The sequence below is a fragment of the Saccopteryx leptura genome, chromosome 8 (assembly GCF_036850995.1).
Source record: "Saccopteryx leptura isolate mSacLep1 chromosome 8, mSacLep1_pri_phased_curated, whole genome shotgun sequence".
Lineage (NCBI taxonomy): Eukaryota > Metazoa > Chordata > Mammalia > Chiroptera > Emballonuridae > Saccopteryx > Saccopteryx leptura.
Window position 1 is genome coordinate 61,951,740 of NC_089510.1, and position 25,177 is coordinate 61,976,916.

The 25,177-nt window shown below is 39.3% G+C and overlaps 1 protein-coding gene across 3 annotated transcripts in view; it reads right to left on the minus strand.

The window, feature by feature from the left end:
• Nucleotides 1–25,177, minus strand: part of CCDC50 (coiled-coil domain containing 50) — a 76,850-nt gene that overhangs the window by 12,373 nt on the left and 39,300 nt on the right. For 2 of the 3 annotated variants that reach the window (XM_066347946.1, XM_066347945.1), the window contains exons 4-6: nt 23,048–23,138; nt 8,854–8,971; nt 3,917–4,441 (exon numbers count right to left, since the gene is read on the minus strand). In XM_066347946.1, the coding sequence (XP_066204043.1) occupies nt 3,917–4,441; nt 8,854–8,971; nt 23,048–23,138 (734 nt within the window). The remainder of the gene's footprint in view (nt 1–3,916; nt 4,442–8,853; nt 8,972–23,047; nt 23,139–25,177) is intronic. The other variant, XM_066347947.1, reaches the window with a different exon arrangement.

Consider the following 25,177-nt stretch of genomic DNA (forward strand, 5'->3'; position numbering starts at 1 on the left):
TGACCCGGGCGTTGGGGATGGCTCCTTGGCCTCTGCCCCAGGCGCTAGAGTGGCTCTGGTCGCAGCAGAGCGATGCCCCGGAGGGGCAGAGCATCACCCCCTGGTGGGCAGAGCGTCGCCCCTGGTGGGCGTGCCGGGTGGATCCCGGTCGGGCGCATGCGGGAGTCTGTCTGACTGTCTCTCCCCATTTCCAGCTTCAGAAAAAATACAAAAAAAAAAAAAAAAAAAGAGGTGAATAGAGCTTTTCTAAGTATGTACGAAGGAACTTTAGATAGTGCAGTCTGACACTGTCATTACAGAAAACAGAAATGCTTTAAAAACTTTAAAAGTACAGTCAATTGAAGAAAATTAACAGAATTGCTGTCCTCATTATGGTAGCCTAAATAGTCTGAAACTCACTTTCAAAAGGTCAGATGAGACTTTCCAACAGTTCCACCTTCATTTCTTAAATTTCTGCTTCTCTTTTTCTATTTATTATTCTCCAGTATGAGAACATTAGACCCTTCCTCAGAAAAAAAAAAAATAAGACTTACCTTTAAAAAAATTCTGCTAAGAATAAAGTAAAATGATGAATGATAGAGTGATATAATGCAAGAGTTATTTTGAAATAAGCCAGTCTGACACTTGGGAATGTCACAGCAAAAAAGCAAAAAAGTTTTATAACCCTGACAGGCTGGAAATTAACCTGCAGAAAATTAATAGGCTGATATAACAGCTCAACAGAAAAGTTACCCTCAAAGATGGTATCATTTTACTGCCCTTTAAAGGGTTATCTAATTTTATATTTAACTTAGTAAATTTATTTTGCATTCCTTTTCAACCAACTCTGTAAAATCTTGTCTTGCAAATGCTTAGAACTAGCTACCTGTCTTCCTGCTAGTTCCTTAATTATTAAGTTGAATAAAACTTTGGCTTTTGCTAATAAGTTTAAGAATGAACACCTGTGCCTACTAAATACATATATGTTAACACAATCCTCTGACTTATTCCAGGGGATTTGCAAAATCTAACCTAGAAGGGTTATGGAGGTAAAATTCATAAAGTTAAATACAAAATGACAGCCACAAGCAGCTACGTTGTAGCCATGTTTGTACCTGCCTAGACACACTATTTATTTATTTATGTATGTATGTATGTATGTATGTATGTATTTTTCTGAAGTTGGAAACCGGGAGGCAGTTAGACAGACTCCCACATGCACCCAACTAGGATCCACCTGGCACGCCCACCAGGGGGTGATGCTCTGCCCATCTGGGGCGTTGCTCTGTTGCAACCAGAGCCATTCTAGTGCCTGAGGCAGAGGCCACAGAGCCATCCTCAGCGCCTGGGCCAACTTTGCTCCAGTGGAGCCTTGGCTGCGGGAGGGGAAGAAAGAGACAGAGAGGAAGGAGACGGGGAGGGGTGGAGAAGCAGATGGGCGCTTCTCCTGTGTGCCCTGGCTGGGAATCGAACCCGGGACTCCCGCATGCCAGGCCGACGCTCTACCACTGAGCCAACCGGCCAGGGCCGACATGCTGTTTTTTTAAACCCCTGTACTGGTGAAAAAAAACCAATTTTTGTAATTTTTCCGATGTTAGAAGCAGGGAGGCAGTCAAACAGACTCCCACAGGCTCCCAACCGGGATCCACCCAGCATGCCTACCAGGAGGCAATGCTCTGCCCATCTGGGGCATTGCTCCATTGTGGCCAGACCCATTCTAGCACCTGAGGCTGAAGCCATGAAGCCATCCTCAGCACTCGGGCCAACTTTGCTCCAGTGGAGTTGGCTGCAGGAGAGGAAGAGAGAAAGAGGAAGAAGGGGGGAAAGGTGAAGAAGCAGATGGGTGCTTCTCCTGTGTGCCCTGACCAGGAACCAAACCCGGGACTTCAACACACTGGGCCAATGCTCTATCACTGAGCCAACTGGCCAGGGCCTGGTAAATTTTTAAAAAGGGAAAAAAAAGAACCATTTGCCTATAACTCCAGTAGTAGGATCTGTGAAACTGTCTAATTTCATAATAGTTTCACCCTTTCTAAGCCTGTTTAAGATACCTTTAAGTATAACTAAAAGCCATAAAGGATAACCAGTCCTCAGAGCATACTTACAAGGTCAGATTCATAGAATTAGAAACATTGAAATTGGTGTAATCACCATTCCTCCAACTTTTAGAACTCCATGTCCTTCTATATCTGGTATAGCCCTAGCCAGGTAGTTTTTAGTTGGTTAATTGCAGGTAAGGTGCCAAGATTTCAGGTTCAATCCAAGGTCAGGGCACATACAAAATACAACCAAGGAATGAATGCATAAATACGTGGACAAAAACTGATGTTTCGCCTTCGCTCTCTCCCTTCCTCTCTCTAAAATCAATAAAAGAAAACTCTCGATATAACTTACTCAAAAAGCTACTGCAGACTATATCAGTTCCTCTTCTACGCCCCAGACCTCATTGCTCAGTTTATCTATGCAACTGCTTGTTTACATATCCATATTTTTTGGCTTCAGTTATTAACCCTCTGAGGCTCAGACCCAAGCATAATAATCCCCCAAACACAAAGCCTGAGGCAAGAATATCTGTGGCAGTTACTCAGTATGACTTGCTGAACTGAATTTGCATTTCCTTAATGACCAAGTCCTTTAATAACTTAAAGGATTAACATAATAGGAAGCAACTAAATCAACCTAAACCTAAAACCCAGAAACCAGTTTCTAGACCAGGAGTAGAGGATGGCTGGGAAAAAGTAAAGAAGAAAGTAAGAACGAATGCGTCCTTGGTCCTCCTTCCCCAGTAACCCTGCATCTCTACAAAACTCTGGTAAGAGGGAAGCAGGTTCAGGGAGACAAGTATGGTCTAATTAAAGTACCAGACAGAGTAGTCCTACCTTGTTGTAATGGTACAGCAAGGTTTCCAGACAAAAACAGAATACTACTGTGTCAATGAAGACTACAGAGTTAAGCCTCAGAGATGCCAGAAATGTGAGGCCTACATCTAACACTCACTCCATTCGTACAAAAATACAGGCATACCTTGGAGAGGTCTAGTTCCAGATCAGCACCACAGGGTGAGTAAAGCAATACAGTGAGTCATCATCTTTTTGATGGTGCAAGGTCTTGCCTTCAATCTGTAAAAAGTGCACCATCTGTGAAGTGCAATAAGTGAAGCACCTGCACAGGAACCCACCTGACACTGGCACCTCGGGACACCAATGGGAGAGTTCGTGATGAGAACACTAGGCATAGAAAGGAACCGACGGCAAGGCTTTTCAAACTTCAAGTACTTAAAATACAGTCATCTCCAGGTTTAAAACAAGCCCAAATTGCCAGGCCACACTCTAGAGATATAAGTAATATAAGTGAGACTCAGAAATCTGCGTTCTTAGGAAACAGCTCAGCTGATACTGAGGAAAAGGGAGTAAGGATCACAACATAAAAAGCACTATCTTAAGAGACCGCCTATCCAATCTCTCACTTTACCGATGGGAATGAGAAGGTCAAGAATATCTAGTACTTCTAGCCCTGTTGATCTTCTAGTTAGGCAAATACTATGAGGACAGTGTCACCAGATCTTCGGGGTTCACTGGACTAAAACCAGAAATTCATGAGCTCTGGTCTGATGGCTGAGTCTCTGATGGATGACCTTGGCAAATGAAGAACTGTGTGTGGGATGGGCACCACCACTGCAGGCTGGGGCTGGAAGAGCTGTGTAATGAATCAGGAAATTCACTCAAAAGACGGGAGGGGAAAGTTACAAGTATGTTCCTTCTTCACATAGACTTAAGGGGAAGTAAATACCTTACATAAAATTTGGGTTCATGTTTATTTATTTCACAGCCATGAGCAAAATCTAAAGAGAAAGAAGAGGTTGCTTGAGATGCTTATTAAATACACCTGTCTGGACGTGCATGTGGGACCATGCCTTCCAACAACGGTCCCTGATTACCTGTGTCACGGGGCTGGAGCCGCTCCTCACTCTCAGGGAAGGGAGGAGTCCTGGGCCTGTGCCTCCTTTCTCTGTGCTCCCCTTGCCCACGTGCCCTCCCAAGCACAGCCTCCTTGCAGGGAATCCCTGCTTTTTGAGAAGACTTCGGTGAAAGTTGGTCTTGGTGTCTGGACTGTTTTTCCCAATTCCGAGTTCGATGGCTACTGTCAGCCTCCCAGTCATCAAATTCCGTACTCAGAACCACCTCGCCACGGATCCTAGGAAGAGGCGGTCTCCGGAGCCTCTCATGAGCAGACCATTGCCTTCCACGCTGCTCAGAGTGCCTTTGAAGGTCGTCTCTCACTCTGCCTGAGTTAGGAGACAGAGATTTCCCTGATAAACAATGCTCTTCCAGGTCTTCCGAGTTCTCCAGCGAATGCTTGGGTTTCTCCTTTCTCTGCTTCACAGTCTTTTCATCACTTTGGAGTTTATAAGTCCTTGAGAATCCAGAACCCAATTCCCTTGCCCTCCTTGACCGTGGCTGGTCTGAGTGGAGGTGGAAGAATGTGAAAAACATAAATGCAGGTTAACTCAATGAGACTATGAACTCACTATATGGGTGAGACAGGGCCCAAGTTTAACCTATTTTAAAATGGAGAGGCCCACTTTTTTAACTTAACAAATTGAAATTATGGGATGGGCATTTACTGCAAGGATTCTGGGTCCATAGTCTAAAAGGTAAAAATAAAAAAATAAAATAAATTAAAATAAATCTAAAAGAAGAGTTTGATCATGATTAGGAAGAGTTAACCTTCAATATTTGCCAATAACAATAATTATAGCCATCAAATGTTAAATTGTACTTATAAAACCAATTTGGAACTAGTATATGGAGAGAAAATGGGAGTTGAGGGAATCTCATAAAACAGAAAAAAACTAAGCTTCGTGATTCCAGTCAGAGGCTTTCAAATATTCTTCTTGGAACTAACAATAAATCAACATCAGAATGTTGCTAGTTTCCACAAAGTTCAGAGAAATGCTCCCCAGATCTCAGTGCTCCTCTATCCTCTCCCTTTAGGTGGCCAAAGCAAACATACCAGCCATTCGCAGCTCCATGTGGAAGAGGATGAAGCGGAGGAGAATTTTAAGTGAGTAAAGGACCGTGTTATCTTTGGATAATTCTGCTCCCAATCTTACTTAAAATGTGCCAGAGGAAAAATTCAAAAAGGATGCCATAATGGAACACATAAAAAAGGAGTCATTTCCTAAATTCATTTTTAAAAACTTTATGATTCTGTATTCTTTGTATAAAAACACAGTCTGTGCTGAATATACAAGCCTCTAAGTTCAGCATCATGTTCCAAAGCAGCACAGAGAGGCGCTTTGTCAGGTCTCGCTCAGGCACAAGCACGGTGAGAAAACAGAGGAAGCACACTAATATGCATGTAGCAAGAGCGTATTTATTTTAACATTTCTAAGACTCTGAATATATTTTCAATCTTAATTCGGTGGAAAATTGCTAAAATAGCTAGAATGAGCCACTTGCCGAATTGCATTGGAAAGTTATGTTAAGTTGATGGAACGTAAAGAAAATAGAGAACTATATACATTTTTAGTTTCTAGGTTGTGTTGTGATTTTTTGGCTTGGTTTTGTTTTGTATTTGCCATTTAAGTTTGTTATTGTTAATCTAATAAAGCAAACAGAAGAAGGAAAGATGTATGCTAAATGCATCACTGATGACAATAAACTTCTCAATCATTTCGAATTGTTTCTTCTTGAACTTGAGAAGAAAATTTGCTTCAAAGGTGACATCTAAATTAAGATGTCTTCTAAAAAGTCAATGAAAGTACTTATCTTCATAGCTTATGGTTAAATTTATTTCTTCACAAAACAGCAAAAGTGAAATAACAGAACAATTAATTACTCTGTGATAATAAAAAGTTATCCACTCTTTTAACCAAGCTATCATTTTAAGTGTATCTTGACAACTGAGAAAGAACCAATTGACTACTGCTGTGAATTAATGTAATCCTGACCAGTTACTTAAATGATGACCACATCCAGGGAACAATGACTTACAGTGTCAATACCAGTGTTCCCAAAGAAAGTGCGTGAGTGAAGTCTGTCTTTAAGGCCTTAAGGCCAAAGAAACAAAAGGAACTTTGTTTTCAACATGGACTTGTAAGGTTATGATTGTTTTGCTGTTGCTGCTTTTAAATTTTTTTCTCAAAAGTTAATGACATTAGTTTTACTTAAGGGAAATGTGTTGCAAGAATTAAAGCAGAGTTGTCACTATGCTTTCACATAAAATATATATTTACTGTGTAGTTCACTTGCTGTGACATCTTTAAATCTGGGAAAGAAAAAAAAAAGACAGGGGTGGGGGAATCTATTTGAAGCCTTTAAAACCCATCCAGTTAAGGACTGAGACTTCTACGTTTCTTGAAACCAAGTTATTTGGCAAATATAATCTACTTCCTTATAGCATATATATACACATATATATGCATATATGTACATGTGTGTATACATACATGCTTATGTACATATATACATATTTCATTTTTGTGCCTCCATGTTTGGCTTTCAAAATACGATTTGTTAAGATATGAAAAATACTGTTATATATGCATAACGTTATATATGTATAAACTATAGTACGTTATGCATAACGTACTATATGTATAAACTATAGTACTTAAGAGTTTACAAGTCTTCACCAAAATTACATTATTTGGTTATCTCAACATCCATGAGAAGGACATAATAATCCCCATTTTACAAATGAGAAAAATGCTTAGAGTGATTATAATCAATAACTTCCTTAGATCTTATGCCTCAAAACACCACAGCTTAAAAAAAAATTCACTAATATGCCTGTAATATAGGTAAGTGGCTTTGAAAGAAAAACATGGATTCACAAATGAATAAGATATATCATTTCAGTTTATATAAATCTGACATATTTGGCATAATTACAAATTTGTAGGAAATCTATAAATGATCATTTCTTAAAGTTTAATTTATTAAATTTTAAGTAAAATAAAAGCTGAAAAGACTATTTCTGTAATAATATACTGTGATTATTATGTAAGTAAGACAAAATCATATTACAAAAAGACAGAGAAGCACAATGAAAGGATATCTCTTATGTGTTGGGAAAGGACCACTGCAAAGAATATAAGGATTGCTTTGTAAATACAATCTGGATCACAATGTGATTTCTGTAACTTAACTTGGGTCTAACTCAAAGGCATAGAAATGAGGCCCATGTGCTGAGCAATACCTAATCTCTCAACAAGACAACTGAAGACCCACTCCAATATTTTCAGGCACACGCTCAGGAGGTCACTCACTACTTCCTATTCCCAATCCCCCTCAACTCCAAAAAAGGGACATATGTGCTGTTCTCTCTCATGCATGTTTACAAAAGCAGTTAAAATATATAGAAACAGATTCTTTTTTTTTTAACTTTTAGGTGTCCTTGAAAATCCACTGAATTCTTAACAGTCTCCTGCCCTAGAGATATAAATCAGGATGATGGTACTCTGGTCACAACAACCAGTTCCAGTTCCAGTTCAAGTTATTGTAAGTTTTTAGAGTAAGGCTAAAATTAAGATTTTAGTACACTTCATTACTTGCCACCCTAATGTTTTTATGATTTAAAAGTTTAAAGTAGTTACTTTTATATGCAATGAACATGCCCCTAGAGTAGAATTAAAAACAAAAACAAATGGAAAACACCAGACCACATTTCTAAGATTTTAATTAATCTGACTCTTTATCTTCTGGTCTCTAACACAGCAAAATATGGCAATAATTTTTCTTTTTAAATGATGTATAACATGGTTGCATTAGAAAAAACAGTGTAAGAAAAAGTATCAAAAAAGTGCTGGGTATTCTGCATATGAAGAATATAGCAAGAAATAAATAATCAACCTGTTTACTACTCATGCCATACAGCTGAGCTCTACTGATTATGATCAATTTAGAGCAACAATGTAAACCAGCAAGATGTACCTGAACTGTAATAATCCTATCATCTACATATACATTCCTTTCATTCTACTCATCAAAGGCAAACACCTACTTACTTACCTTTATAATGAAATTATAGAGAAACAATTGATAGTTAGTTGGCAAGGGCCTTTAAAATCACTGAACTTAAAATCTTGACTCTCTAGAAGTAGCCTTTAGATTTTACTTATTTGTTGTCCTAAGTATGGCCTCTAAGCCTCTAAGCTGAACTACAATAGACGCTCAACTAGGAACTACAGGAAATGTCTCTCCTTTGACGGATCTTTAAGAAGGACTGAGCAATACTTGCAAATACTCGTTTCCCAACACACTTTGAAGGTGAAGAGCCGCCACCACCAATGTCACCATTACCACACTGCAAACACAGGCGCTAAGAAGAGAAACACTAAAGGGATTTCTTTCCCTCAAAAAGTTTTCTATATGGCAATCAAATAGCAAAGAAAGTATCAAGAGCAAACAATGAACAGAGAATCATAAATTTTAATTTGTCATCTAACCATTGGCCTACATTTAAGACAAGATGCATGGGAAGAAAACTTTGGTACCCAGTAACTGATGCATAGTGTACCTTCATTACTTGTGCCATTCGGCTGCATCAAACCATACTGACTGTATTTCCTTGAGAAAGATCAAGCCACTGTTTTCCACACCCCAGTTTCTGTGCTTAGAATGTAACAACAGCATTCCAATGGCAACAGTGCAAAACAATGCATGAGGTATCTCGCAAAACTGTGTTCAAGCTTTAACAGCCCCAAATATGGCTCTGGTCATCCAATAAAGAACAGATGAATTCCTTAGAGTTAGACAGAATTCCGTCACAAGTCTAAATGGGGCCTAAGGTCACTTTAAGAACAAATTTAAAGGGCTGTCTCATGGTTGAAGCTAAAGACAGAGGATGTCATGAGGTGGGCAATGTTACCTCCATCTTCATAATAGTAACTCTCTCCATAAGCATCGGCTCTAGAGGACTCTGGAAAGTGTTTCTTCCGTTTTTTCTCTTCCTGTAACTCCTTTTCTTGCAGAAGGCGAGCTATGTCCTGCAAATGTAGAGAGAAAGAAAATAAGTATTACCAAAGCATGAACAAACTCCGTACACTGACGCTACAGGTCAATGGTCCCACATTCCACTGCTAAGCCTTTGTGGGTGGACTCTGTCTATGGCTCTGCAGACTTTCTGGAATTAAGCTCATGCAATTCAAATGCTGCAGATGACTGCTCAACCGAATGAGAGAGAAAGGCTTTTTTAAAGAAAAAAGAAATTTAATTTAACCCAATTCAATCTGAAGACATTCAAACCTAGTATTCCTAACGTTATAATATAAAAATTCATATTTGTGGATGCTTTTCCCAACATGATAATTCAATAAGTCTGGCTAGGAAAGGGTACAGTAATTGCATTTATAATTTAATACTTTTTCAAAGAATTTCTGGCTGATCCTGGAGCTTTGCATTAGAGTACCACTACCTTAACTGAGAAAGAGAAAACAGTCTCCCTCTTGTCTGCCCTCCACATCATCTCCAGGCAAGTTTTTAGCATTTACTGAGGGATGAATAACATTCTGACCCTGTCCCCCAAAATATTACCATCCCCCTAAAAAACCAACGTGCATACAAATAACTACACTACAGTTAAATTGGAAGCCTCAAATGAAGGGTAAAATGTCTATGAAGGAAAAAAAAGGAAATAATATTTCTTCTTAAAGGAATTAGTGCAAGGCTTTGCAACTGTGTTTGGTTATGAACAAAGAACTAGATTCTAATAGGCAAAGGGAGGAGAGGGAACATCATCAGCAAAATTATGACTGTTTTAATGGACATCAATCTACAGAATGACCACAGTCCGATCACAACACAGGAGGAGTGCTGCAGAGAAAGGTGAGGCTGAAAAAACAGTCTGAGGCTAATATCACAGGCATTCCTTAAAATCGGAAGTCTGAAGTCTATAATGTAAGAAATGAAGGGTTACTAAATGTTTTTAGCAAGAGTGATAGCATCCTGAATCTGAAGATTATTTCTATGCTAGCCCCATAAAATAGCACATTCACTTTGTTTGTGTACATTTTTTTTGAAAGAAAGTCCATAGCCGCCATCCGATTCTTAAAGGCTCATAGAAATACGGTAATAACATTCAATGATGCAAACAGTAATAATATTCATAGGTAGTTTGAGGTGCTTATTTCTTTACACTTATAGGAAATATAAGAAGTGCTTAAATATAATGTAAATATTGAAGCAAGAATTACTATTCTTCCATTTGCAATATTCTGAGTAAGTCAAAATGAAGAATATACTAAGACTGAAAGGCAAACTTAAAAAAATTCTTCTGAATAAATCAATTTCTTTCACCTCAGTGCAGAAATAAGCTGGCTGCTGAGGCTAGGAAAATTAGCCATGATTATCTACATACTCTGCTTTTAATGTTCATTAAAATAGGCTTACAGCCCTGGCCGGTTTGCTCAAGTGGTAGAGTGTCAGCCCAGCGTGTGGATGTCCCGGGTTCGATTTCCGGCCAGGGCACAAAGGAGAAGCACCCATATGCTTCTCTGCCCTTCCCCCTCTCCTTCCTCTCTTTCTCTCTTCCCCTCCCGCAGCCAAGGCTCCATTGGAGCAAAGTTGGCCTAAGCACTGAGGAAAGCTCCATGGCCTCCACCTCAGGTGGTAGAATGGCTCTGGTTGCGAAGCAATGTCTCAGCTGGGCAGAGCATCACCCCCTGGTGGGCATTCCGGGTGGATCCCAGTTGGACGCATGTGGAAGTCTATCTGCCTCCCTGCTTCTCACTTCAGAAAAATACAAAAAAAAAAAAAAAAAAGAGGCTTACAAATCTGATTTTATATAAAATAATGCCTAAATTCAAACTTATAAATACATAATTAACAAATAGGCTCCTTCAATTGAGTGCTACCTTTCCTGGAAGCTTCTCTTAAAACTGTTTGAAAAATCCTCTGTCGAGGGGCACTTTGGTTGTTTCCATGTCTTGGCCACTGTGAACAATGCTGCGATGAACATGGGGCTGCATGTGTCTTTACATACCAATGCTTTTGAGTTTTGGGGGTATATACCCAGTATAGGGATTGCTGGGTCATATGAAGAAGATGTGCAAAAAAATGAAAGTGGACCATCAACTTACACCATTTACAAAAATAAACTCAAAATGAAGAAAAGACTTAAATGTAAGTCGTGAAAACATAAACATCTTGGAAGAAAACATAGTCAGTAACCTTCGAATAACTGTTGTAGCAATATTTTTGCCAATATATCTCCACAAACAAGTGAAATAAAGGACAAAATAAACAGGTGGGACTATATCAAACTAAAAAGCTTTTGTACAGCAAAAGACACCATTAACAAAATAAAAACACAACCCACAAAAGGGGAGAACATATTCGCTAATACATCTGGTAAGTGGTTAATAACCAAAATTTATAAAGAACTTCTAAAACTCAACACCAGGAAGGTAAACAATTCAATTTAAAAATGGGCAAAAAAGTTAAATAGACACTTCTCCAAAGAGGACATACAGATGGCCAATAGGCATATGAAAATGTTCAACATCGCTTATCATCAGAGAAATGCAAATTAAAACCACAAGGAGGTACCACCTCACACCTGTCAGAATGGCGCTCATTAACAAATCAATATACAACAAATGCTGGCAAGGATGTGGAGAAAAGGGAACCCTCCTGCACTGCTGGTGGGAATGCAGACTGGTACAGCCACTGTGGAAAACAGTATGGAGATTCCTAAAAAAATTAAAATTGAAACTGCCTTTTGATCCCCTCTCCCACTATAAGGAATACTGGATTTTTTGCTCCGTAAGATGCACTCCCTCCTCCCCAAAAGTGGAGGGGAAAATGCCCATGTGTCTTATGGAGCAAAAAATATGGTATTTTATTAAATATTTTAATACAGCATTTGGTTCAGAATATTTTTTTCTTATTTTCCTCCTTAAAACCCTAGGTGTGTCTTACGGTCAGGTCTATCTTATGGAGTGAAAAATATGGTATATCCTAAGAATACCAAATCACTGATTCAAAAGAGGATATGCACCCCCATGTTTATTGCAGCATTGTTTACAATAGCCAAGATCTGGAAACAGCCCAAGTGTCCATCAGTGGACAAGTGGATTAAAAAGTGGTGGTACATATACACAATGGAATACTACATGACCATGAAAAAGAAGGAAATCTTACTTTTTGCGATGGCCAGGATGGACCTAGAGACTATTATTCTAAGTGAAATAAGCCAGGCAGAGAAAGACAAATGTCATATGCTCTCACATGTGGAAACTAAGGAACACAGTGAACTGAGGAACGAAATAGAGGCAGAGGTGGGGTCACAGGGACCAGAGGAATAGCTGTCAAAGGGAAGGGGGATGAGAGAACAGGATCAGAGAAGGTGAAGGGATTAGTGAAATTATATATATATATAACACAGAGATACAGATAACAGGACAGCAAATCTCAGAGAGAAGGGGGCGGGAGTTAGTGGGAGGGGCACAAAAGGAATGTAAATAGGGACATGGAGGAGGGGATGCTATATTCAGTGGGATGCTTGAATCCATGTTTACACATTAAATTAAAATTAATAAAAAATAAATTTCAAAAAAGAAAAATAAAGAATACTTGAATTTTTATAAAATTAAAAATTAAAAATAAAGAAATAAAAGCAAGAGAACGGGGAAAAAAAGATGTGGTACAAAACACAATGGAATACTACTCAGCCATAAGAAATGACGACATAGTAACATTTACAACAACATGGATGGACCTTGATAACATTATACTGAATGAAATAAGTAAATCAGGAAAAACTAAGTACTGTATGATTTCACACGTGGGATACAAAACTGACACTCATGGACACAGATCAAAGTGCAGTGGTTCTCAGAGAGAGGGAGGTGAAAGGGGGGGGGCGGGGGAAAAGATGTAAAGAGGGACAAATATAAGGTGATGGAAATGCTTTGAATTTGGGTGGTGGATATGCAACATAATCGACTATTCAAATTATGTGGTGATGTTTATCTGAAATCTATGTATACTTGTTGTTCAATGTCATCCTGTTGAAATTAGTTTTCTAAATTAAAAAGAAAAGTGTGAAAAATATACAGTTTGATAAATAACCTATGTAAAAGCCCATGCAATAGTATCAGATACCTGTATGGGCTCTCACCAAATATTACTACTCTGACTGAGAGGTAAAGAACACAATACTACTTAACACACATATAACTTTCATGCAAAGAAATCTGAATTTCTAACCCTTTGATGGAAAACGGTCCCTAAGTCTGAAAGTTAAAATTTTCTTTTTCCTTTCAGTTCGAGCCAGAGATATTTTAGAGACAATGGGAAAAAATATTAACTACTAAAATAGATTTCTTTGGGCTTCAATTCTTTATTTATACAATGAAGAGTTTGAACAATCTTAAAGTAAATTGTCTCGACTCCCTTATGCATCATTTTAATAAATCTGTGGGTGTTACCAGGTGCCAGCTGCTGTGTCTGGTTTATTACATTCGATATCCTATAAGTAATCCATCAGTCAATTAGAAAAATAGAGCAAGGTTGAATAAATAACTTGTTCTCCTAAAACTAGTTATCTGTTATCGTAGAATTTCCCAAATTCCTATACATTTTTACTGCAGTACTAAGGAAAAAAAGCTAAAACTTCCCTGAGTTGTCATGTTTATTAAGCACTCAACACTACATTCCTAAGAGGTACGCTTTACAGAAAACAAAAATTTTTCCTTAGTATAACTGAATAAAAATATGAAGAAAAATCACCAGTTCCAAATGCCAGCAGAAATTATTAAATTACACTCCACAGACCTTATAATTGCTTTTCTACCATTGAGTTGAATCCTAATAAATATGCAGTAATAAACGGCTTTCTCAGTGTCATGACCCAGGAGAGAAACAAAGATGATGCCCCTTCATCACAACGCCTTAGTCCAGGCATGGTCAACATACAGCCCGCGGGCCAGATCCGGCACTCGTAATAAGTTTATGCGGCCTGCGATTAAATTTTTTAATATTCTCCGCACGACGCACTGTGGAAATGAAATAAGTGGTACTTTTAAATCATTATACGTAAACTTTGATATCTAACCACTGTACATCAATGAAAGTTAAAATCTCAGCTACTCAGAAGCGGAAGCATCTTTGATTATTGGAAATCGAGATATTTAAGAAGAGAGTGATATGTGGAAAAGAATTATGCCTATGACTAATCTAGGGTTAACTTCCAATAATTGGTCAAATGGGTATACGATACTTTATTTTTTTTTAAATTCCATTATAGCCTGACCAAGTGGTGGCACAGTGGATAGAGCATCAGACTGGGATGTGGAGGACCCAGAATGAAGACCCCAAGGGCGCCAGCTTGAGCGCGGGCTCATCTGGTTTGAGCAAAGCTCACCAGCTTGGACCCAAGGTCGCTGGCTTGAGCAAGGGGTTACTTGGTCTGCTGTAGCCTCACAGTCAAGGCACATGTGAGAAAGCAATCAATGAACAACTAAGGTGTCGCAATGAAAAACTAATGATTGATGCTTCTCATCTCTCTCCATTCCTGACTGTCTGTCCCTGTCTGACCCTCTTTCTGACTCTGTCTCTGTAAAAAAAAAAAAAAAATCCATTATAAAGATTTACAACTTTTGTATTCGTCTGTGCTCAATATGAACTGTTTGACGTTTAGCGGGGATGTGAAACCCACATTCTTTTAGGCGGAGTTTGCCAATGCGTGCACAAGGTCAAACAATTCATTATTTTTGTGGTCAAGTGTGCTGAATCAAGTGGCATTGTAGCATAGACAATAGCTGCAGTTGATAACTGAAAATGTGTCCAGGGTGCTTGTAAAACAAAACAATTGTTTTATTTGTGATATAAACCCTTCAAGCTCATTTTATCAATTAAATATTGTTTCGACTGACTGCGATACAGTTTGGATATTTATATAGTAGGTAATTATATTTTTATTAAAATAATATTGTATATTAAAATTTTTTTCACTCTAAGGATGGCTTCCAGAAAACGAAAAATTGATCTTGAATGCCATATATTATATTTAATGATGAATGGAAGTGGAAATATTTTTTTACTATATACAATAATAAGGCAGTATGTCTTATTTGCAATTTGAGTGTAGCTGTTTTAAAAGAATACAACTTGGGAAGACATTTTGAAATGCAACATGCAAGTTACGCACAAAATTTAAATGAAGAAAGCCGAAAAAACAAGCCGCAGATCTCGTAGTAAAATTGACCCGGCAGCAAAATGTATTTACACAGCAAAATGGATTACAAGAATCTGCTGCTGAAGCAAGTTTCCTAGTAGCAAAACGAATTGCTCAATGTGGAAAACCTTTTGCCAAAGGAGATTTTGTAAAAAAGGGCATGTTGGATGTTTGTAATGTAATGTGTACAGAAGCTAAACATAAAATTGAAAATAGAAGCCTGTCTCAGCAAACTATTGCCCGAAGAATAGAAGATATGAATGCTAATTTAAATGATCAGTTACTGAATAATTTAGAATCGGCCCATTTTTATGCAATAGCTCTTGACAAAAGTTGCAATGTAAAAGATACTGCTCAGTTATTAATTTTTATCACAGCTATCACTGAAGGTTTTCAAATTTTGGAAAACTTTTGTCAATTGTTCCTATGAAAGACACAACAAAGGGAGAAGATCTTTTCCGAGAGGTTGAAAATGTTTTTTTGTTTTTTTTGTTTGTTTGTTTGTTTTTTTCTTTTTGCATTTTTTCTGAAGCTGGAAACAGGGAGAGATAGTCAGACAGACTCCCGCATGCGCCCGACCGGGATCCACCCGGCACGCCCACCAGGGGCGACGCTCTGCCCACCAGGGGGCGATGCTCTGCCCATCCTGGGCGTCGCCATGTTGCGACCAGAGCCACTCTAGCGCCTGGGGTGGAGGCCACAGAGCCATCCCCAGTGCCCGGGCCATCTTTGCTCCAATGGAGCCTTGGCTGCGGGAGGGGAAGAGAGAGACAGAGAGGAAGGCGCGGCGGAGGGGTGGAGAAGCAAATGGGCGCTTCTCCTGTGTGCCCTGGCCGGGAATCGAACCCGGGTCCTCCGCATGCTAGGCCGACGCTCTACCGCTGAGCCAATCGGCCAGGGCCGAAAATGTTTTTTTTAAATACAATATTGACTGGAAAAAATTAGTGAATGTAACAACAGATGGATCACCAAATATGACTGGAAATAATACTGGTCTCATAAGATGAATTGAAGACAAAATTTCTGAAATTGATCCAAATCATAAAATTATACCCATAACATTACATTATTCATCAACACGCATTATGCAAAAAATATTTTAAAAATCAATCATGTTACACATGATTAGTGAACAAACTTTTGCTTTAATGAATCTAAATAAAAGTACAACAAGATCAAGATTGAATGATTTATTTGGAGGCTGTGTTAAGAATAGCTACTACAAATATAGAGCCAGATATTTAAAAAAAGAATAGGCGATGCAAAGCGCCTCAACACGTCACATTAGTTTTTTTGTTAATTTGTTGTACTAAATTACTTGCATTTATTAATAAGCAAATTACATAATAAAATTTCATTTACTTAAACAAATTGTTTCTGTATTTAACATTTTTTAATTTTAATATTTTGTCCGTCCCGTGAAAAAAGTTTTCTTTCTAATCTGGGCCAGGGGCAAAAACTGTTGGCCACGCCTGCCTTAGTCAAACGAAGTGATTTTAATCAGGTAAAAAAAATAATCATCAGCCTAACCAGACGGTGGTGAGTGGATAGCCTTAGACTGGGACGCAGAGGGCTCAGGTTCAAACCCTCGAGGTCACTGGCTTCAGGGTGGGCTCCTGCGGCTTGAGCGCAGGCTCACCAGCTTGTGTGCGGGGTTGCTAGCTTGGTATCATAGACATGACCCCGTGGTCGCTGGCTTAAGCAAGCAGTTACTCGCTCTGCTGTAGCCCCAGGTCAAGGCACATATGAGAAAGCAATCAATGAACAACTAAGGTGCCGCAAACAAAGAACTGATGCTTCTCACCTCTCTCCCTTCCAGTCTGTCTGTCCCTATCTGTCTCTCTCTGACTATCTCTGTTAAAAAAAAATTATCATCAATATGTCATGCACCTTAGCCCCAAACCTTTTCCTCTTTTAAGCTCTCAGCTTTTTTTAAGATTCTACCCAGTGAAAACAAGGGTTAGCTAGGCTTGAGGAAGGAAAGACTAAAAAATTCAATGGAAAATAGCTGCTATAATAAAATATAACCATGGTTTAGCCTACGTCAGTTCTCTCTCAATTTCCAACATTATTGCTGTGCAATGAGTTTAGTTGCGTGATTTCAACATAAGGAATTTCCCCTGAAACAAGCTAACAATGACAACTATTAGTCATAATGCTTGCATGCAGCTCAGTCACCTCTGACCAAAATAACTTTCATGGTCTTCAGCTTCCTTCCTATTATAGGTTAGTTGAGAACAGAATTTCCCAAGCTCTGTTCCTAAAAACACTGGTGGCAAAAGATTCCCCTAAAACTCAAAGCATTGGATGAAAAGTATGTACTACACCTAACTCTTTAAGATGCACATTAGCATATTTTTTGTTTTTGTATTTTTCTGAAGTTGGAAATGGGGAGGCAGTCAGACAGACTCCTGCATGCGCCCAACTGAGATCCACCCGGCACGCCCACCAGGGGGCGATGCTCTGCCCACCAGGGGGCGATGCTCTGCCCCTCTGGGGGGTCGCTCTGTTGCAACTAGAGCCACTCTAGCGCCTGAGGCAGAGACCACAGAGCCATCCTCAGTGCCCGGGCCAACTTTGTTCCAATGGAGCCTTGGCTGCGGGAGGGGAAGAGAGAGACAGAGAGGAAGGAGAGGGGGAGGAGGTGGAGAAGCAGATGGGCGCTTCTCCTGTGTGCCCTGGCCGGGAATCAAGGCCGGGAATCAAACCCGGGACTCCTGCACTCCAAGCTGACGCTCTACCACTGAGCCAACCAGCCAGAGCCCCACATTAGCATATTTTAAACTTATATAAATGAAACCTATAACTCAATAAATTTCCAAATTTATTTTGTGACAGCAGCTGGGGTTTTTTACATAAAAAATATAAACCTTACGGAATTAGTGTTCCATGAAACGTAACTTGGGAAAATGAATCTGAAAGAACTCATAAGCCTTTTTTGAAGTCATTTTCCAGCATTTTTAAAAATTAATCATATTTATCAGGTAGACGTACTTTGGATCAACATACATAGTTGAATTCTGTGACACAGAAGACTTTTCAGTAAGGATATTTATTGGAATAAGAATTTAGCATCTCATCTCTCCCTTTTTTAAATCTCGAGACTCTAACCTATGCCCTTTCTTATGCCCACAGCTTCAGATTTTCCAGAGTTTGGTAACTTGGATAGCAAAAAAAGGGAGAACAAGATAACTTCAATTCTATGGATGTAAGAACATCAGGATAAATAGGATAAAACCACAGAAGTCTTTTCTTCTCAACCAGAAGCCTTTCATTCACTCCCCTTTTCTGGCCATATATGTATTAACTTTTTTAGAGAAAGTCAGAGAAAGGGAGAGAGACAAGAACATCAAACTGTTCTTGTACACGCCCTGACTGGGGATCAAACCAGCAACCTCTGCGCTTTGGGATTAACTTATTTTTAAAGTGCCAAAACACAGAGAAAAAATTTAGTAGCTAAAATGTACTACTATTGAGCTATTCTCTTAAATATTAGCTTCTATAAAAATTCTTCTAGAACGAGGAATTTGAATCAGTTTAAGAATGCTATGAAAAAATACCTTGGTTCACACTAGATTAATTTTTAATGTAAATTAGTTACTAAATTTATCCCTGAGTAGTTCATATTATAAATGATTTCAAATTGTTGGACTAGCGCCATAGACTTTTCATAACATGGTTGGCCTGTTGTTTACTTAAGCAAAAAAATTTTAAAAAACCCACAAAGTTCTCTAAATAGTTTTATGGTCGTATATATTTGGACCTAGGTTCAAATATACACACATATGTGCATCTACAGAAATTCTCTCTCCCCTGCCCTACCCCCACATATACTCTTAAAGAGTTTTATTTAAGAATAACTAAGTTAGCCTGACCAGGCAGTGGCGCAGTGGATAAAGCGTCAAACTGGGACACAGAGGACCCAGGTTCAAAACCTCGAGGTCACCAGCCTAAGCGCGACTCACCAGACTCACCAGCTTGAGTGTGGGATCAAATACATGACCCCACCCCATGGTCGCTGGCTTGCACCCAAGGTCACTGGCTTGAGCAAGGGGTCACTGGCTCAGCTGGAGCTCCCCGCTACCTCCCACCCTCCAGCCCCCATCAAGGCACATATGAGAAAGCAATCAATGAACAACTAAGGTGCCACAATGAAGAATTGATGCTTCTCATCTCTCTGCCTTCCTATCTGTCTTTCCCTATCTGTCCCTCTTTCTGTCTCTCTCATTAAAAAACACACATACACACACAACAAAATTATACCATAACAAAGCTAGACATGTTAATCCACCTACACTATGTTGTATAACTCTTACTTCTCCTGTACAATGTTGTTCGGGGGGGGGGGGGGGAATCTGTGCCAAGAGAAAAGGGGCTTTGGATTCTACAACTGGTTGTTTTGGGGGATTATCAAGTAGCCAAGACAGTTGATCCAAAATTTTCTAAAACAGGTTTGAATGAAAATCCAGAGGAATTTTCCATAGCCTTTCTGTTGAACAAAAACTTATTAGCTAAGCAGACTCTACAGGGAAGTAGAAAAGTAGAAGGGGAGAGGTTAAGACCGTTCATGAGTCAAAGACAATGCTTTTTGAAGCGCTGGCCAGGAAAATGAGTACTATTGTCTCAGTCTCTTCTGTAAAGTGGCTTGAATTAAATAAACAAATCTGCATTATCATATGCCCTTCAAGGACAAACTTTTCTAATGCAAATTTTATTCATTTAATGTTAACAACATACCTGTTAGCTGAAAGTCACATTTTTCTTCCAGAAATCTTGGCACAGTGGTAGCTCACTTCTAATCTAGCCATCAGCTGAAAACTCAAAAAGTCTGAATGGAGTTTTTATTTTATTTATTTATTTATTAATTTTTGTGGCAGAGACAGAGAGAGTCAGAGAGAGGGACAGATAGGGAAAGACAAACAGGAAGGGAGAGAGAGATGAAAAACATCAATTCTTCACTGCAGTTCCTTAGTTGTTCATTGATTGATTTCTCATATGTGCCCTGACCTGGGGCTACAGCAGACCGAGTGACTCCTTGCTCGAGCCAGCAACCTTGGGCTCAAGCTGGTGAGCCTTGCTCAAACCCAATGAGCCCGCGCTCAAGCTGGTGACCTCAGGGTCTCAAACCTGGGTCCTCCGTGTCCCAGTCCGACGCTCTATCCACTGCGCCACCGCCTGGTCAGGCTGAATGAAGTTTTTAAAGGCTAGCCTTACCAAATCTCCACAACTGGAGTTCTCATTTAATCTCTCCACTGCCCAGGGGCAGGGGAAACATTTCAGGAGGTCAAATAGTAGTGGAAGGCAACGCACCAGAGAGGCCTTGAAGGGCAAGAAAACTCCTGAAGATTCCTCAACTCACACCATACAGGGGCATACTTAAGCCTGTGTATTTGTCCCGCTCCCTAATTTATCACAAATCTCTCTATTAGAGAAATTTTAGTTGTTATAAAGAACAGAATGCGAGAAAAACACCTTGCAGGAAAGCAAAAAGTTAAGAGCAATTATTAAATTAATAAGTGTCAGAGGCCTTATATACATGATCTCATTTAAACCTCATAACAGATCTCTCAAGTACGCATAAGTATCATGACTTGTCAAATTTAAAACCCAAGTTCCTATATAATCAAGTGAGATAACAAAAGAGCTGCAAGTTAAACAGCTAAGACTCAAATCCAGGGCAGCCAACACCAACATCTACATATTTTATACCGTATGTCTAATATGTCACAGTATATCTAAGTCAGAAGCAGTCAGTCAAATCTGTATTGTACAGATATTCCTCTATTAGCTTATTATAGCTTGGGACCAGTAACTTCTTCAAGTCACAGTTTCTTCATCTGAAAAATGGGAGTTATTCATCATTACACTGAATACTTCATATAGCATCACCATAAGGTTGTTTACTGTTATTATTTAGATTCCACATTCCTAAAATGAAGTGTTTTGGTTTCTCTTCGTATCTGTTTTTCCCTGGGGGGGGGGGGTAATATCATAGGACACCAGTAGCATTTATAAGAAGCCAACTGTTGCCTGACCAGGTGGTGGCGCAGTGGATAGAGCGTCGGACTGGGATGTGGAAGGACCCAGGTTCAAGACCCCGAGGTCACCAGCTTGAGCGTGGGCTCATCTGGCTTGAGCAAAGAGCTCACCAGCTTGGACCCAAGGTCGCTGGCTCCAGCAGGGGGTTACTCGGTCTGCTGAAGGCCCACAGTCAAGGCACATGTGAGAAAGCAATCAATGAACAACTAAGAAGTCGCAACGCGCAACGAGAAACTGATGATTGATGCTTCTCATCTCTCTCCGTTCCTGTCTGTCTGTCCCTATCTCTGCCTCTGTAAAAAAATAAATAAATAAATAAAAAGAAGCCAACTGTTACTCTCTCATTTTTAAATAGCTTTCCTGTCTACAAAACATAATCACTTCTTTCAGTTCCCAGTTTCATTAGCAAAGCCAAGCCTTGACTATAGAGAAGCAGCACACTCTGTAATAAAGAGCTCCTGTGCTGATAACAGGAAGGATTGAAAAGCAATCCCGAATTCTTACTCGCAGTTCTGATTACCACAGAAACATAATTTGTTTCGTAAAGACACAGCTGCATACACTCATGCAGGGTACCTCACTCTCACCTGACAATGAACAGGAGTCCTATGGGAACAAGGGTGGCTCTGTAGGAGTAGCAGTGTACCAGTGACCCTGATCGTATTGCTTTAATAGGATGATCGTAAGTGCCTGTTAGCCAAGGGTAGTTCCAGTTTATTAAATTATTAATAGTCCCCCCTTTAAACCTGAAAAGTATTTGTGATTACACAATAAATCATATGATCATTTTACTATTAAAAATGGTACGTCATTTTCTTCCATATTATAAATCAAGACAGTGGCCAACAACAGCACAATAAGTGTGAAAGAAGACAGACAGAATCAACACAAAGGGAAAAGAAACTAAGAAATGCTTAAAACATAACACAAAAGCAAGTAAAAGTTAACTGAATATTCAAATTTTACAAACCAAACAGTATTGCTATTTTTAGTCATTTGGGGCTTTGAAAACAATACAATTTAAAATATATATATACAAAAATCAAACAGCATACCTCTAGATAAGTGAAAAAATTAACAAGAGTGAGAGCAATGACTGCTCCTTATCTCTTATAGGCCCACTCTCTGACCGCTGTTCAAATTACACTTAACTTTTGCTCTCATTAACATTGTGGGAATAACCTATAGATAAATACCCTGTATTAGGCTGAGTAGTGTCCCCTAAAAATTAATTTCTACCAAGAATCTGGGAATGTAACCTTCTTTGGAAATAGGGTCTTTGCAGAGGTAATTAGTTAAGAGGAGTTATATTAGATTGGCGTGGGTCCTCAAACTAATGACTGGGGTCCTTATAAGAAAACAGAGGGCATAAAGATATTACGAAGAAGGCCATGTGGCAATCGGGGTAGAGAATGAGGTAATGAAGCAACAAGCCAAGGAATGCCATCAGAAGCTAGGATAGGCAAAGAAGGATCTTTCCAAATAGGTAGGTAGCATGGCCCTACCAATACCCTGATTTCAATTTCTGGCCTCCATAACAGTAAGAGAATAAATGTCTCTTATTTTAAGCCACCGAGTCTGTGGCAATTTGTTACAGCAGCAAAGAGAACTAATTCACACTTTAAATAATCCATTATCGTTTTTTAAGATTTCAGCACATGCAACTGATCAAGGGGCAATAAGAAATGGTCCATGGAGGGCAATACTTGGGACTCCGTGCCCCAAAGGGGAGAGCTCTGCTGCCCATCCAGCAACCCTGCACTGAGCCCATGGGTATGGGAAGGCAGGGCTCCAGAGCTGAGCCGCCCCTCCTCCCTCGGCTGGAGGGGCGTGAACCAAGCTCTACCTCATCCTTCTTCTCCTGAATGCGTCGTCTCTCTGCCTCAATGGCCAGCTTTTCCTGGATCTCCTGAGCAATTTCACAGTCTTGTTGTTCACTAAAAAACAAAGGTCAAAACAACATGAGTAAAAGGAACAATTTACCGACGACTCACTATGAGCCAGTGCATATTTTTATCCCACTTAACCCTTTGAGTAGTTTTTTTCATGCTCACTGACCCCCAGAAGTGAGTTTTTTTTTTCAAATAATGAAATTAGTTATAGTTTTATTAACTTAAAATCATGTTTGTTTGATAATCATTTATGGAAACAAGAAGTGCATACATTTACGGCTCCAGCTTTTACTGTTCCAGTTCAAAGTTTAAAGACGTACATGTACAATTGTACTCTGGATGGTCAGGAGGCATGAGGACGCAAATGGACGTTTGTATTCCTCATAGGGTTAATCCTCACAACATAGATACAGAGCTTGATATGATCACCACTTACACATGAAAATACTGAGGTCCACAGTAGTGATGTTATCTCCCTAAGGTCACAGAGAAAATATGTGGCAGAACAAGAATCTGGTCCCCAGACACTACAATGGATGGCTCCCTGGTTTTTCTACACTACTGTATCACCTCACCCTACTGGGACCACTCTACAGGGAGTCAGGCATGTTCTCTGCAAAGGAGATGTACATCATGAGATTAATGCCCACAGATACTCAAATACGTAGAGAATACACAGAAAAACACTGAGTGCTATCACTAAAATGTCAATAATACTGTGGTCACCTAAGAGAGTGGTACGACTTAAAAATATTTTTTAATAAATTTCTAATTAGATTGTTTTCTGTTTCAATAATGCTTTAAAAAAGGGAGAACATGTCTATTCACCAATTCCAGTGTACTTAATATTTTGGCCACTAAGAAAACCAAATGTTTTGCTACTGCTGTTACCATAGTTTTGTTCTGGCACTCGTGCATTCAACAAAGGCTGGGGAGTCAACCTCGACACAGAACTGTTAGCTAGGAAATATGAACACAAACATTCTTAGACTTTACAATCCAAAAAGATGCTGGAATAAAATTACAATTATGATTTATACATGTAGTTCGTTTGCTCAACAAATATGTTTTATTCTTCCCTAGACTGTTGAACTTAAAATACTCAATCTCAGGGTTGGTTGTGTAATCTGTTTTATTGGACTTAATGGAGTGACATTGGTTAATAAAATATCTAGGTATTCAGGTGTACAATTTTAAAATACATCATCCGTATACTGTATTGTGTGTTTACCACCCAAGTCAAGACTACTTCCATCACCATTTATAACCCCATTACTCTCTTCCACCTCCCTGCAGAGGGTGTCTAATTAAGGGCAGTCTTTTGTAGAAGGGCAATACCTCAACATCTATGGAGGAACTGCAACCCATACAGTCTATTCCAAACAAAATGGAGGGATAAAATGAAATAATTAAAATTATTTACATTTTACAAGGAAATAGACACTTTCACCATGTTTGCAAATAGGTAGATGTAGTAAAAACAAGTGTGTGCACACACATGGGTATATATGCACACAAAACAAAACGAGAGGCAAAGAATACAAGACGGATAGCACAGGTCAGAGCTGCGGGTCCTTTCTAGAATTAGCAGGAAAAGCCAGGATAAGACGTCTGTAGACCCGATTTCTGGTCCTGCCAGTAATCACGCCCTCTCGTGTCATCTTGTCAGCTATAAACATTTTGGATTTAATGCCTTCATATTTCAGGTCTAATATTCCAGGATTCTTCACCTTCCCAACTAAAAAACTGAAAACAAAGAAAAATCTATTTCGTCTGACCTGTGGTGGCGCAGTGGATCAAGTGTTGAACTGGAACACAGAGGTCGCCAGTTCAAAACCCTGCACTTGTCTGGTCAAGGCACATATGGAAGTTGATGCTTCCTGCTCCTCCCCCCACTTCCCTCTCTCTCTCTCTCTCTCTCTCTCTCTCTCTCTCTCTCTCTGTCTCTCTTCTCCAAAATAAATAAAAATAATTTTAAAAAATAACAGTTAAAAAAAAAGAAAAATGTACTTAATAATTTTTCGTTATACAAATATCCTCCTTTCATTCACTCACTTCTGATAATTAAGAATCATACACAAAAT